This window comes from Diabrotica virgifera, chromosome 8, assembly GCF_917563875.1.
Source record: "Diabrotica virgifera virgifera chromosome 8, PGI_DIABVI_V3a".
Taxonomy (NCBI): Eukaryota; Metazoa; Arthropoda; class Insecta; order Coleoptera; family Chrysomelidae; genus Diabrotica; species Diabrotica virgifera.
The window spans coordinates 24713758-24731076 of NC_065450.1; the positions used below are offsets into that span (position 1 = coordinate 24713758).

Sequence of the window (17319 nt, forward strand, 5' to 3'; positions counted from 1 at the left end):
AAAATTAGGAAAAACACAACTTCTGGTAAATTAATTCTTTCGGTTTAAGAGCTTAATCTTACACATCAAAAGAAGAACCTATATACCAAATTTGGTTGAAATCAGACTTTTCGTTCAAAAGTTATCGTGCTATTAGTCACATATGTATAGTCGCCATTTTGAATGCCCGCCATTTTTGTAAAAGGTAAAATCTGAGATGGCCTTATATCTAAATTTGAACCTTGATGTGTGTAGTATATGTGTTCTAAATTATATGATTCTACCATTAAATTCACAATAATTCTTATAATATTTGCACGAATCTGCCACACATAGATACATGTAAAGGTACATTATGCATTTATTAAATGGTAATTAACATAACTAAAAAGTTCAAAATATTTTCTACACAATATTTTTACGCTCTTTTCAATGGCGGTATTACCTTTTTGAAAAATTAATATGTACAGAGGGAAATAATTGAAAAAAAAAACATATTTTTACAAAACAACCAGTAAAAACACAACTTTTGGTAAACCGATTCTTCTGGTTCACCACATCCATCTTATAAATCAAAAGAAGAACCTATATACCAAATTTGGTTGAAATCGGACTTTTCGTTCAAGAGTTATGGTACTATTAAACACATATGTATAGTCGCCATTTTGAATGCCCGCCATTTTTGTAAAAGGCAAATTCTGAGATGGCCTCATATCTAAATTTGAACCTTTATATGTGTAGTATATGTGGTCCAAATTATATGCCTGTATCATTAAATGTGCAATTGTTTCACATATCGGCCGCACTAATGACAACTTTCTTAAAGTGTTTAAAAAGAGCTATATTTCTGTTTTTATAAAAAAATTCTAGCGTCAAATTTAAGCAAGTTACGCTGAAAATAAAGTTGGTCCCTTTTGTTTTGGCAAAAAAAAATCAGGAGGATCACCCCTCAATTAGTAATTTAAATGAAATTAATCGTTGCCGCTTCACACGTTACTATACTTATGTTGATTTTATATGATCTGTAAGTTTGATCGATTCAAAGTGCTTATTTTTGAAAAAATGTGGTTTTAAAGTAAAATTTTTAAAAATTTTAATTTTGAAAAAATTATTTTTTTCAAAATAACTTAAAAATTGTTATACCAAAAATCTTAAACAATAAAAAAAGTCGGCTTTACTTTTTTGAATATTTTCTATTTTTTTGTTTTTCTGTAAGACAAAAATTGGTTAATATTTGGTGTTTCTAAATTTGCATACACTCGTTATAAGTGACTCATTCAAGCGCTTTTAACTACAGCTCTTTCAAAAATAAGGACTTTGAACCGATGAAACTTACAGATCATATGATCAATACATACAAGAGTAAAAAACTTGTGAAGTGGTAACAATTAAGTTCATTTGAAATGCTAATGACGGGGTGATTTTCCCGATTTCTTACCAAAAAAAAGGACGAACTTTATTTTGAGCGTAACTTGTTTACTTTTGAGGCTAAAAATTTTTTTTAAAAAACAAAAATAAGCATTTTTTAAACACTTTAAAAAAGTTAAAATGAGTTTTTTTTCAAAAAAGTGCTTCGTTTTTTGGTTATAGCACGTTAAAATATACGATTTGGAATTTGACGAATATGAACTTATTTTTCATTAGCTATAACTCTGCATCTACTAGGTATATTGACCTAATATATACACCGTGTTTTTCACTTTTTTACGTACTATATTTTTGATGAAAATAGTTTTTTCGACCAAATACTTACTTTTTGAGTTATTTGCGAAAAACCGTCTGAAAACGTGGTTATTATGTAGAAAAATTAACATATTCACTCACAAATAACTCGAAAACTTTAACTTAGTGAAAAAACTTTATAGAACAAAAGTTGCTTAGAATTAGTCATTTTACCCAGTTCCGGATTTATTTCGAACATATATTTTTCACCCGCAAAAGGGGGTGAAACTTACCCCTAGGGCAAAAGCAAAAATCGTCACAATATCATTTTTTTCTTTGACTTATTAGCTATGTCTATACCAAATTTCATGTCAATCCAAGCGGTTCTTTAAAATTTAGGGGTTTTGCAATATTTACCTTTACAGAACGTACTATTGATCCTTTTTCCACTTTGATTTTTTTAAAACGATATTGCCTTTATTTTATTTTTTAAATTTCCATCTTACATTTTTCTCTGTTACGCGTTTCTGCGGTAATATTTGAGATTTTTATTTTTTTGCTGCAATTTTTTTTGTTTGGGGTGACTTAAGGAACAGTGTTAGATTTTCCAAAATTCTGCTGATGGATATACTTGGAACTGCAGCATTATTCTTTCTTGTATTATAATACTTTGTTAATTAATGGTGCGCGATGTGCACCATTAGACGACCTTCCACTTCATCACATAATCCAAAATTGACTTTGAAAAACAAGAAAGAATCGAGCAAAACTAACAATACTTTTACTACTCTCTAAAATGCTAAATAAATAACGTGTAGGTATATGTACTTTTTAAACGATATTTCTATCAAGAAAAAACTTATTGCTTATTTTCTCACACATACAAACAATAATATACCACGCGAAAACATGTAAACGATAACTGCAAACCGGTAAAGTATAGAGTTCGTTTGTCTGGGATAGATCTGGCAGTTATTAATAGAATACGCGACAATATATTTTTTACAATTTTGTTAAATATGAGAATAGAAACAATGATGCGCACAATTACCCGACGCGCACCATTAGCCGACTCTCCCCTATGTCAGGAAATAATTCATTTTCCTGTTTTTTGTGATCACATTATTTTCCGTCTATGTTTGACTACAATTTAGTAGATTTTAATGCAGATATTACTTGTATAAAGAGTATACATTTTCAACCCAAACTATTCGGTATGCGCATCCCACTAAATGGTCTTCCTATGTTCAAAAATTGCAATCATTATAATTCACTCATGCAAAAATACATACAGTGTGAGGCAAAAGTGTGGAATAAATTTATTATTCCAGAAACAGATGAGTTTAAAAAACAACTTAAAACACATTACGTCAACAATGTTAGCGTAATAACATAATCATAAGTAAATTAGGCCAAACCCTATTACTTATTTTCATCTTTAAAATTCGTAGACCTTGGGCGAACACAAAAAAAATTATTACGTCCCTCATGAGACTATTTTATTCAGTTATACATTCATGGACAACTTTTTTTATTCCGGAAAATTTTTGAGAGGGGTGTTTCGTAAATATAGTTTGTAAACTTTGATGCGTCCGGCATCTAGAGTATCCTTGAAATTTGTTCGGACAATATTACCAGTAAATGTTAAGTATTTTAAAACCTTTTTATATACTTGGCTTGGTTGGTGTCACAGACTTTGCAAATTTTGTAATCCATTTTAAAAATAGTTCTAGGCTACCTAGACACCTGAAATTTTCAGGATAGCTTAGAACTAGCTAACAATGTAATATTTAACTTCTATTATACAGGGTGATTAATTAGTGGGGTGAAGCTCCGTAGATCCGTTATGGTAATGTATAGCGATAAAACTTAATAACAAAAATTGTAGCGAACTTTGAGCTTCACATTACAAAATAAGTTAGAATGTTACGGGGTGTTCGATAACATAGTGGGAGACCAAACTTATGTTTTTTTAAATAGAACACCCTGTATTTTATTTTATATTCGAAATCTTCGTAACTTTTCGATTACAAAAATATAAAGGTTTTTATATATAGTATTTTGTATTTTGACAACGGCACCCGATTTGGGCGTCGAAACGTTAATAAAAATCATTTTTTAATTATACTGTGGCTTATTTCCCATTATAAATAGTTAAAATTGTAAAAATGCCACAAGAAAATAGCTTCAGAACAACATAAAGGTTTGGTATGTTATACGTGGTATTTACAAAGTGATAACCAATTTTATATGAAACTCGTAACAAGTTTAACTACCCGTATAAATAAAAGCAAGCAGAAGGTCAATGGTTTATTGACGATATATTTTTTATTTATTGTCAAAAATTTCGTAAATGGTTGTTTTGCTAATTTTCTTTATATTAAATACAGGGTGAGTCAAAACGCAAGTACATTATTTTCTCAGTAATTTTAAATAGAACACCCTGTATTTTATATCATTATCGAAAAGTACCATTACCATATTATCATTTTTTTATAACATTTCCTATGTGTAAATTTATTAGTTTTCGAGATATTTTCAGAGCAAAATTATTAATAATTACGGGTCTAAATCTTTCCAAATTTTAAGTAAGCCATGACTGAATGATTGTCTAAAACTTACAATTTACGATTACTGATTATCAATCTGTAATCAAAGTTGGCTACAATTTTTGTTATTAACTTGTATTTACCATCTATTACTTATAACGGATATACAAAGCTTTACCCCACTGACCAATCACTCTGTATGGATAAATCGATTTTTTTAAATGTCAAACTATTTTAAAAATGTGACTAATGCAATGATATTTTAAAGTACGTTAATAAATTGATATCTACAAATTGATGGTACCTCAGTGGCATTAGATTGCAGATGGTCCCTAGTTGGAACCCGGCTGTTGCGTATCTTTTTTTAAATGTTATAATAAATAATTAAAAGTTTATATACTTTTATATAAATTATATATACCATGTTAAACAACCGGTGGTATTATAAAAATACTATTTTATACTAGTATAATTTTTGGAATCATAATTATAAATAACAGTTAATACACCTACTAAAAATTCATATTTTATAAGTTAATTATTCTTTCCAAACATGTTGTGTCCTATATATTATGTACAATAACAAAACCGTGATATTATAAAAAGTACTTTTTTATTAGAGTGAAATTTTTGGAATTTTAAGCATTTTATCGTTAAATCGTTTATGGTTAAATTATTTTATATTCTTTCCTATAAATAATAAAAAGGTATTATTATCAAAAAGTTCTTTTTTATAAAATTATAATTATTTATCAAACAATCCTGTAAAAGCTATCATCATTTATGACTCCATAGTGTTCCCCCCATAGGGGAGGTGATTTATAACCTCACAGCTGATTTTCACAGGTTTGTTTCATAAAAATATATACAATTAACTGTAAATATTTTTATATTGTCCGACAAATTTTTAAGGGTATTCCAGTTGATGGACGCACCAAAGTTAAAAAAACCTTTATGCTTACGAACGCCACACCCCTTTCAAAGGTTTTCTTAATTTTATTATAATTATTTAATAGTTATTCTTGTATTGTATATCCCTGTAAATATTTTGAAGAGACTATAAAAGCTACAGTAAAAGCTGCGGCAATCTAACATTTTATGGTATAATGCATCTTGCAGACAGGGAGACATTACTAATAAAAAACTAGGAAGTCAGAGATAAAGTTATATGCTAGTTTTATACACGTTGCTGACATTAGAAAATAAAATGATATAAAAATGTTATCCAAGTTATTAAGCTAATTACAAGTTATTTTGTGTTATAAAATGATGAGTACGCTGAGAACTTGCAAAATATCGCAAAAGATGGCAAACATAATTCGTTGTAAAATATAAAGAGATGGAACTAGTAGAGGTATAAAATTTCGGGCTTATTACACTTTCGGAAGTTTGTAATAGTATATTAAGTATGGAGAACAGTAAGGGTTTTATACCGATCGAAGACAATTGTTTGGAGGAGAAGCGGAGCGACGACTCCAATTATTGTCTGAGATCGGTTACCCTTAACGTTCGACATGCTTATAACGTTTTTTGCTAACGATACCATTATAAATTATAAAATTAAACATTTTCGTCATATTGACTAGTTTCATTCATTTTATCAAGATAGATACTTTGGTTGTTAGGTAGTAACTAGGGTGCATAACAACAATGGAGAATTGAGTTTTTATTTAGTTGTCAATAATTTTAAGTACAATTTTGATTATTATAAATTAAAATATGAGCGAAAGTGAATTTGAAGAAATTGAACGGGCTTGGGAAGAAGGGTGTTCCGCAATTATTCCCGAAAAATCCAAAATCCGTTATCAAAATACCTACCAAAGTTTTAAAAAATGGTGCGAAGGCAAGAATTTAAGAATCGAAGAAAGACTCTATTGGCATTTTTCGTTCAAAGACATATGCAGTTGAAAGCTCCTGGAAGCCTCTGGGCAGAATATTCAATGATTAAATCCACCGTTTTTCTTTATGATGGCATTGATATTTCCAAGTTTTCAACTTTGATCGCGTATTTGAAGAGAAAAAATGTTGGCTATAGGCCTAAGAAAGCGAGCATTTTTACATGGGAGCAATTTGAAAAATTTCTGATGGAAGCACCGGATGAAGAATTTCTAGTTCACAAGGTAATATAAGCTAGTTTAGGTAAAAGAAATACTCTAATGAAGATTTTTTCATAATTTGTAGGTCGCAATGATATTGGGAATATCTGGTACCTGTAGAAGAGAAGAATTATATAATATTACTATGAATGACATCCAACAAACCGATGGTTTAATGATTGTAAAAGTACCCAATACAAAAACGAACATCCAGCGTACTTTTACAGTCGTTAATAAACCAGACCATAAAATTCCATATTTAGAAATTCTGCAAAAGTATATAAAACTTCGTCCATTACAAGTAAAATCAAATCATTTGTTCTTAAGATACGCCAAAGGAAAATGTTGTACTCAAGTAATAGGGAAATGGACAATCGGGGGCTGGCCTTCTCAAATTGCCAAATTCTTAAATTTGCCTAATCCCGAGAACTATACTGGCCATTCGTTCAGGAGGACATCAGCAACGCTTTTGGCTAATAAAGGTGTTGATGTCCTCGGATTAAAGCGTCATGGAGGTTGGCGTTCATCGACAGTGGCAGAAAGCTATGTAGAAGATTCTCTTCAAAATAAAATAGATTTTGCCGAAAACATATTGTACAATACTAGTAATACTACTAATGTATGCGATTCTGTAGGAGTTTCTGTTAGAAGTGAAACCACAGCCCAAACAAGTGGGATTTCATTAAATAATTTAACAAATTGTACCATAAGTTTCAATATTAATAAATAATTCGTTAGTTCTCTTTATTCTTTCAAAAAATAAATTAAAATTAAGAGATTTTTTAACTCGACGGTAAGTGAATTACTTACCGTCGAGTTGGAGTACTTACCGTCGAGTTGGATTACTTACCGTCGAGTTGCTAGTAAATGTCACCTACTGACGTAAAATCTGTCACGGTAAAGAGTCAAAAATGATCAATCGTGCAAAAAACATTATTAGTCCAGGGTAATAAGGTTTTTTCCATAACACTTGAACAGCCAGGGTACTGAAGCGTTTTTTTGACAGGTAATACCTACAAGAGCAAATTGTAACTATTTCCGGCATAGGATCTGGCGGCCTTTTTTATTTATAAACAATTAAGTGTCAAAAAATGGCATTTTTCACTTTTTTTACAACCATGGAAAACAGGGAAACTTATGGTTTTTCTAGTACAAACATCTTCGAGATTATGGAAAAAGCTTTAAAATGACGTATTACAATGTTTGATATGCTCATTTATTGTTAATTTAATTGAGAAAAAAGTCGGAATTGCAAAAAAAAATTATTTTCGCAATAACTGTTGTAAAAACTAGTGTACAGCTTTGAAATTTTTGTCAAATAAGGGTTCTTTGGTGCTTAATATGTGATAAAAATTTCAAAGCGATTCATTTAATTGTTTAAATTTTATTCAAATTGTTTATCCCAGAGAGCATTTTTTTGCAATAACATAAGTCAGAAGAAAATGACGTTAAAGCCATTCCACAGGTGTCAAACGAAAGAGCATTAGCTATATTTTCAACATGGTTTAAAAATGTGAATAAAAAATGCATTTATTAGTAATAAATAAAGACCGGATTATATGTTTTTTGCATATCGAAAACCATCAAAGATACAATCAAACGCTTCAGGATGTGGACGAATTATGATAATTAAAGGCGTTTGACACTAATTTAATTTTACATATTTAGAATATTTTCGGTTTTTTAACATATTTTGATGGTTTGAACATATTTTCGACCGTTTGACATATTTTGGCATATTTTTAACATATTTTGGCATATTTTTAACATATTTTGGCATATTTTGACATATTTTTGGCTGTAAACAGCTTGACACAGTTAACCATGTAACAATGGTTAGGTTTTTAAATGATGCATTCATGAACTTTTTCCTTCCCGACATTGTTCCAGCTAACAAAATCTTGCTTATGGTTTCCGATGCTGCGTCATACATGGTCAAATCTTGCCAACAACTAAAAGTTTTATATCCCAATTTAATTCATGTGACGTGTTTGGCGCATGGTTTAGACTTTTAGACAGAGTGGCGGAAGAAATTCGAAATTCATTTCCTACATTTAATAGTTTAATTAGTAACGTGAAGAAAATATTTTTAAAATCGCCTTTAAGGATTCAGATATATAAAGAAAAATTTCCAAATACTCCTTTGCCACCGGAGCCTATAATCACAAGTTGGGGAACATATTTAAAAGCTGCCTGTTTTTATGCGGAACATTTTCTCCCCATAAAAGAACTAATTTTATGTTTTGAAGAAACAAATATTGGTGCGATTTTAAAATGCAAATCAATTTTAGAAAACAGAATCGTTTCCACTACAAGAGTCCCTTAATTTAATTCAGAAATTTAAGGAAAACGCTGAAGAAGTTTCTGGAAAAATTGGACAATCAATAAATAAAAAATGGATTGAAACTTTACAGAAAAATAGTGATTTAAAATTATTATTACAGGAAGCAAACCAAATTATTTGTGACGATTTTGATGTCACTACCAATTTAAATGCGGAGATTGTTAAAGTTATAAAATTTGCATCAATCACATCAGTTGATGTTAAACAAAGATTTTCAACATACAAATTACTACTAACGGATAGGCGACATAATTTTACTATTGAAAATATTTTAAAAAATTGTGAATTGTTTTTATAAGAAGGAATAAAATGTAGAAACGTAAGTAATAGTAATAGGTACTAGATAGGTATACATTCGTATATTTAGGTTAATTTTGTCAATATATGTACTTACCGTTATTTAATAAAACTTTTATACATTTTTTAATGCACATTTTCTTCTTAATTTAAAATATTTTTCACATATTCCACATATTTGGAACATATTTTAAACTTTTAGGGAATATTTTCAACATATTTTACTCATATTTCAGACATATATATGCACATATTTCAGTCAAAACAGGAACATATAATCCGGTCTTTAGTAATAAATAATTATGCAAAATATCGCAATTAAGAAATTATACATATTTATTACAATTTTTTATCAATTATGATATAGATAACATTACTTGGTAGTTGTGCACTTAAAACAGGGTAAAAAAGTTAATTTTTTTGGAAAAAGGTATTCAAAAAGTTTATAAAGGAAAATTTATGATACTTTTTCATAATTATTTATTACTAATAAATGCATTTTTAGTCACTTTTTTAAACCATGTTGAAAGTGTAGCTCATTCTCTTTCATTTGACAGCTGTGGAATGATTCTAAGGTCATGTTTTTCTAACTTATGTTATTACAAAAAAAATGCTCTCTGGGATAAACAATTTGAATAAAATTTAAACAATTGATTGAATCGCTTTGAAATTTTTTCACATATTAAGCACCAAAGAACCCTCATTTGACAAAAATTTCAAAGCTGTACACTATTTTTTACAACAGTTATTGAGAAAATATTCTTTTTTGCAATTCCGACATTTTTTCCAATTATATTAACAATAAACGAGTATATCAAACTTTGTAATACGTAATTTTAAAGCTTTTTCCATAGTCTCAAAGATATTTGTACTAAAAAAATCATAAGTTTCACTGTTTTCCGTTGATTTGAAAAGAAATGGGAAAATGCCATTTTTGACAGTTAATTGTTTATAAATAAAAATAACCGCCAGATCCTACGCAGGAAATAGTCATAATTTGTTCCATAGGTATTACCTGTCAAAAAAACGCTTCAATACCCTGGCTGCTGAAGTGTCACGAACAGGGTATATTTTTGTCTTATTACCCTGGCCTATATAAGGTATTTATCTAAACAATCATTCCTTCAAAGATTTTCATTCAACTAAATATTAAACATGATTGATTACAAAAACAGTGCTTTCACATGACACATGCTTAGCATTTGGAACAAATGGAATCCAAACAAATTGGAATATTTTTGAAGTTTTCAGTAAAACTATGATTTTCGTTTATATTGGTATTTCAGCCCCGAATTCCCTACTACCATAACTTTAGTCGAAACTTTTAGACAAGACTTTTAGTGTTTTTACGTAGATGGAACTTTTAAGGTAATTTTAAGTTATTTTATAATTATTGAATAAAACTTTGAATTGTCTTTCTGTTGTTTTAATTTCCTGCGAAATTTCATCAAAAATCCCGCAATACTTATAGTTTGAAACACAAACCATACATACTCTAGACGTTTCACGTAAATTATCAAGGTCAAGACAGCAAATTAGTTACTATTCCAATCCAGAGATGTCCCTGTCAGTAAATTCTCTTGTCATATTTAACAACTGAGAGTTGACAATTAAATTAATTTGTTATTTACTTTTTATATTACAGTTTGTGGCTTAATTATTTTGTTAGAGTGGTGTTAAGTTTTTAATTAGATTTAATCACAATTTTAATCAATTGTATTAACCTCCTCTCCGTTTTTATGAATAGAATTTTTAGTTTACATTGATCATCCCGTGTTGTGGTTCTCCACATTTAAAAAAACAATATAATCGATCCTGAAACAGTTTATTCCAATAGACAAGTGTGTCATCAACATTTCGGGCCTATATATTTTTGGAAGTTTGTAAAAGATTATAAGGTAATATTTATCTAAACAATCATCCTTCTTTCAAAAATTTTCATTCAACTCAATATTACACATCAGTGCTTTCACGTGACACATGGCAGTAGTGTTCAGCATTTTGAAAAAAAAATTGGAATATTTGAAGTTTTCAGTAAAATATTGAATCAAACATTGAATTGTCTTTCTGTTGTTTTAATTTCCTGCGAAATTTCATCAAAACTCCCGCAAAATTTATAATTTGAAATTCCCACGTAACTAAAATTTGTCAATTTAGTTCCCATTCCAATCAAGAGATGGCGTTAATTCGATCCGAAAGATTAACATTGTCGTGAAACGTCTATGAGTATGTATGGTTTGTGGTTTGAAATACCCACGTAACTATAATTTGTCAATTTAGTTCCCATTCCAATCAAGAGATGGCGTTAATTCGATCCGAAAGATTAACATGGCCGTGGACCGTCTAGAAAGTGCAGCTTAAAAAGTGATTTTAAAATAGTTTTGGCATCGCCAAAAATTTGACAAACTATATAAAAACTGATGAATTTTTTTGTTTTTAGCTCTTAACCCAAGAACGAAGGCTGAGCACCACAGCATCAAGGACAATGGCTGCCATGTCGTTAGGCTTCATTGTTCTTGTAACACCTTGGACTATTCAAGAAGTGGTTGCAGCTTGTACGGGAACACGAGCTCCTCCTCCTCTCGATTTCCTTGCCACGTGGTTAGCATTAAGCAATAGTTTTTGGAACCCGTTCCTGTACTGGCTCTTAAACAATCACTTTAGGAGAATAAGCCGAGAAATTTTATTTAATAGGGTAAGTTTTACAAATAAACAAGTTTGTATTGGGAATTATTACTAACTTATATTTAATGATTTATATAAAAATTCTCTATTTCTTTCAAAAAAAATAGAATATATGTATTTAAAGAAATAAAGAAGTTGTCAATCGAACGAAGCTTATCTCGACTAAAATGGCTAACCAAAATAGAAAGTTGTGAAAGAAGCACCTAGAGGCCAAGTATAGTGATGAACTCAAAAAATGAGGTAAAGTGGAAATAACAACCCACAAACAATAAAAAAATATTGTATACAATAAAATAATTCTGGGCATCAAGACTATAAAAAATATATCTTTTTCTTCTTTAGATGCAAATTCACTAATTGATGTTAGCGATCACATTTTCTATTAACTCTCTGTTTCTTGAAATGTGTGTCAGATACTGTATGTCGTTAATTCCTGTCCATTGCCTTATGTTTCGGAGCCAGATATGACCCAGATATACCATTTTCTTTTTCTTGATGGTTACGAAAAGTTATCGTTTTTGGTTGATTCTCTTAAGGACTTCTACATTTGTGGCTTTCGCTGTCCATGTACATGGCGATAAAGCCACATTTTAAAGGCTTCTAATCTGTATCCCTCGTTTTGAGTGTCCAGCCCTCTACGCAATATAGCAGCACCTACCATACGTAGCACTTAGTAAACCTTAGTCTCAGTAGAAGATCAAACTCTGAATAGGGCAGTACCTTCCTGAATTTTACGAAAGCTTATTCCCATTCTTCAAAAAGCCACGTTCCCAGGTATTTAAATTTGTTCACTCTTTCAATGGAGTTTGTATTCAGTGTTATGGTGGAGTTTTCAAGTGCATCCGAGATTTTGGAGATGATCATGAATTTGGTCTTTTTGGTATTAATCTCTAATCTCATTCGCTTACTGTATTCTCCGATTATAGATGAACAAATAATGTTTGACTAGGAAAAAACTATAAAGATCGCAGTATACTCGTCATAGATGGCACTGTATCATCTCGTACAGATGGTGGTGTATGTTTTGGAAAACAAGAAGGTAGTGTTGGGTGCATTTCTCGATATAGATAGAGCATTAAACAACACCTCCTACTAAAATATCACAAGGATGTGTTATCTAAACGAAATAAACGAAACAAACTTTAGATGGATATACTGAATCATGAACATCTGTATGATATAGCCAACGTTACTGGACGCCACAATGTTAGCACTGATAGCCAGAGGTTTTATAAAGGCAAAATCTTACCTTATCTCTTATAAAATTTAATAACGGGTGGACTGATAGCCTCACTCAGAAACGACAGGCATTATTTCCTGAGCTATGTGGATCACCAAGTCATTTTAGCCTGCGGTAAATTTAATGGTAAAGTCAGAGAAAGAATGCAACAAACTCTAAATATAGTTAAAGTAAGGACTTCACATAGAGGGCTTAACATAAGCTCTCAGAAGTCCGAAGTTATTAAATTTAAGTGAAAAAGTAATTTATCTATGGATTGAGTTATTTACAATACCTTGTACACAAGTGGGTCTAAAACTGCAGAATGGTCGTATGTATATTCAGTAGTGGTGGAAATATATACATTTCTGTTCCCTTCAGAGAATATACCTCTATATTTCAGAGGTATATTCTGCAATTTTGCAATGTGCAAAACAAATTAACATGAGGGCCTTCGCACTAAAACAGATTAATATATGCACTATGGAAAAGAGCCAGGGGGCTCTTAGGAGTTCTAAGTTAGATTCTAGAGTAGTATGGGAATCCGATAAAAAATTGACATATTAGCAGAATATAACAGTGTTACACTGACAACTTCAGGTCACTAGAGAATAAGCAGCAATAAAAGAGCTGATATACTTTCCGAAAGAGTATCATCTACAAAATACTTCGGTTCTCAGCCGTCCGCGGAAAAAGCCCAGATCTGAACACAAATATCTAGAAAAGTGTATTACGAATGAGTGGAATTTGACCAATAATTCAGTTGGCTACAAGAGATTTAGAACAGGCAGCTCCCGAGAAAAAATTAAAATTGGTAAAAAAAAGTATAACAAAATTATTCTTAACAGAGGAGGACCTTGAAAACAGGTTGGTTGGAAGTAAATCCATTAGACCAGCAATAGTTGAATTTAGGCTAATACCAAATATAATATGCTACCAAATTAATAGAAAGAAATAATGTTCCAACGTGTTATATTGAAAATTTGAAAAGATTTCTAGATATGACATGATTATTGTGACAAACAACATAAACACAAATATATAGAAGAAAGATTTGCACAAGACAGTGATATAGAAATACATCGAACATAAGAAAACTAAAAATCACTACTAATAGAACAATATTCCAAAGATAGTAAAGCTGCGAAGAAAAACACTATTAAATAAATTTAAATGTACAGGGTGACTCAAGCAAATCTAACGTATTCCATCATCTTTATTTTGAATGGAATGCGCTTAAGAACTTGCTTTTAAATGCTCCTTAAAAACCTGATCTGAACGAACCATATTATGTAGGGTCCATTATAAATAGGAAGTCCAAGGACTAGTTTGTCGTTAGAGATAAAAAAATTATGTAAGTAGGTTAGTAAAAGTTGGGGCATAGATAGGACCATCATTTAAAAATATTTTCAAATATACAGGGCCACCCGTATTGACACTGTGAACCAAACTTAATTTTTTGAATCGAACACCCTGTATATTTTTTATATCTTTGGATTCTCCTCGATATTTTTTCTTTATATAAGATTTTGTAATTCTTATTACGATTTATTGTAAGAATAATTACATTTTTTTATTAATTTCGTAGTAATATTCACACCCTGTAGAATTGTAATGATTTGATACCTAATTGCTTTGATATGTGAGTTATTTGTGACTTTTAGGCCAAATATTAATTTCAATAACGATTACATGGTATTTATTACGTTGGCCATGAAAATATTATATTAAAAATAATTTTTAGAAAAACATACTTTATTTATCTTTATTAATCTAGACTGATCATTAGTTTATTAATATTGTATGAGATATCAAAATACCTACGTAGTCAATATTTTTGGTGTGTAAAATATTAATAAAAACAAAATATTCCTCCTAGTTGGCTATGACTTTGACACTAAACATGTTTATTAATTTGACATTTTACAGTTTTTATAATTCCAGTTGCTTTGTTACTGTTACGAATTTGAATTTTTCTAATGAGGAACTGATCACTATGGTTTTTATGTTAAGAAAGTAAAACAAAAATGTGCTACAATTTAGCAATAAGAATTTATTGCTAATTAAGTTATTGCTATTGATATTTATTAGATTGAAGAATTTTAATTATATGTACTTATTTATTTTCAGTTTATTTGCAAGAAACCGAATAATCAAAAACAAGATTCGTTCCAAAACTTCCAACATCAACCCCATTGCTGCAGCAATATCGACGGCATCATGGGGCACACACAGGGCTGTGATTTCGATGGTCTCTCCGAGAAATACTGGGGTGAAATCCTCGAGCGAACCCTCTCATCGACCTCTCTGCACGCTCTCCAGAGATCGTACTCGCATCCGCATATGGAAACTTGCAACGGCTTGCAAGAAATGAGGATGTTTAATGCTCCGGATTTATGAAAATCGGATAAGACCACACAGACTTTTAACCTGATGGCTCATGAGAGTATGGGAAGTTCGTGCGAGACTGCCATCGTATCGAAATAAATTATCGTGTGTGGTCACCTTTTTGTATAAATTTATAGACCGATTTATCATTAAGTAAACGTTTAATACAATAGTGTAGACAATGGATGGTAGCTTCCTTTCGATAAAGAAATAAATTTATGATTCGTTTAGTATGTTTTTTATGTATTTTCCTACTGAATAATTGAGTGACGCAATTTGATGCATTCCCTAATTCCAGAATATATTCAGCGTTTCTTAAAAGTAGCGGGACAGTCAAATATTTCACGAAATGAACATCGGATCGAAAAACACAAAAATACGTGTCCAATATTTTTCAAAAAGCTTTTCCGTTCCTAAATTAATACATGTTCATTTATACAGGTTGTTCGTAAACAATTATGACAAACTTCAAGAGGTAATTCTACATGAAAAAATAATGACAGTTTGCTCTATAAACGTATGTCCGCAAATGCTTCGTTTGCGAAATGCGGGACGTTAAAATTTTTATTTTAAACTGCCAATTTATATATTGCTCTAAGACTGGTTGAGCTATACTTGCTTGAACTTACTTCAAATACTTTGTAAACGTTACAATGTTTTATTTTGTTGCATAAAAACGGCGCCCCATATGAAAAAAATGCAACAAAGGTTTGTGTCGTAAATTGAACGACGAATTCAAAAATGGTTTTTAATTTGTAATATCTCAGTGGCGTACTATTTTTTCTTTAAAAAGATTCAGACCATTACCCGTACGCGCGCCTGTGATGAATATAAAATTTTTCTGTCACCTCTAAATGACTCTAAAGGAGGTCATTTTGAACATTTCTTGTAACTTGCACCCAGTTAAAATCTTATAAGTGATATTTTCTGTTATTGTTCTAGTTTAGTATTATTGTATTTTGGATAGTTCTTGTAGTCCGTTCTTTAACGATAAAATATTGCAAAACCTCTAAATTTTAAAGAACCGCTTGGATTGACATGAAATTTGGCATACACATAGCTAACAAGTCAAAGAAAAAAAGTGATATTGTGCCCATACGTGCGTTTACCCTGGGGGTGGTTTTCACCCCCTCTTGGGGGTGAAAAAATATTCGTCCAAAGTAAGTCCTGAAATGGATAAACTGACTAATTCTAAGAAACTTTTGTTCTATAGATTTTTTTCACTAAGTCAATAATTTTCGAGTTATTTGCCAGTGAATATGGTCATTTTTTCAACAAAATAACCACGCTTTTAGACGGTTTTTTTGCAAATAACTCAAATAGTAAGTATTTTATCGGAAACAGATTTTTAGCAAAAATATAGCCTGTAAAATGTTTAAAACAATGGTGTACATATCACGTCTGTATACCTAGTAGTAGCAGAGTTATAGCTAATTAAAAATAGGTTCATATTCGTAAAATTTAAAATGGAATACTTTAACGTAATAAAACCAAAAATGAAGCATATTTTGGGGAAATCATATTACAACTTATTTAAAGTGTTTAAAAAAAGCTTCATTTTTGTTTTATAAAAAAATTGTATGTATTTTTTATATGATCTGTAAGTTTCATCGGTTCAAAGTCCTTATTTTTGAAAGTGCTGTAGTCAAAAGGGGTTGAACGAGTCACTGATCACAAATGTATGCAAAATTAGAAACACCAAATCTTAATCAATTTTTGTCTAACGGAAAAACAAAAAAATACATGATATTCAGAAAAGCATTGCTGATTTTTTTTGTTTTTCGAGATTTTTGGTATCTCTAACAATTTTTAAGTTATTTTGAAAAAAATCATATTTTTCAAAATTAAAATTTTTAAAAATTTCACTTTAAAACCAAATTTTTTCAAAAATAAGCACTTTGAATCGATGAAACTTACAGATCATATAAACACAACATAAGTAAAATAATGTATGGAGCGGTAACGATTTATTTCATTTAAGTTGCTAATTAGGGGGTGGTCTTCCCGATTGATTTTTGCCAAAACAAAAGGGACCAACTTTATTTTGAGCGTAACTTGCTTAAATTTAATGATAAAAATTTTTATAAAAACAGAAATAAA

At 30.3% G+C, this 17319-nt stretch overlaps 1 protein-coding gene across 2 annotated transcripts in view; it reads left to right on the plus strand.

Moving 5' to 3' along the window:
* The window catches only part of LOC126890685 (trace amine-associated receptor 1), a 748386-nt gene extending 732937 nt beyond the window's left edge, over positions 1-15449 (plus strand). For both annotated transcript variants that reach the window (XM_050659809.1, XM_050659810.1), the window contains exons 6-7: positions 11368-11622; positions 14962-15449. In XM_050659809.1, coding sequence (XP_050515766.1) covers positions 11368-11622; positions 14962-15231 — 525 coding nt within the window. In that variant the 3' untranslated portion in view covers positions 15232-15449. The remainder of the gene's footprint in view (positions 1-11367; positions 11623-14961) is intronic.
* Positions 15450-17319: the final 1870 nt, after the last annotated feature.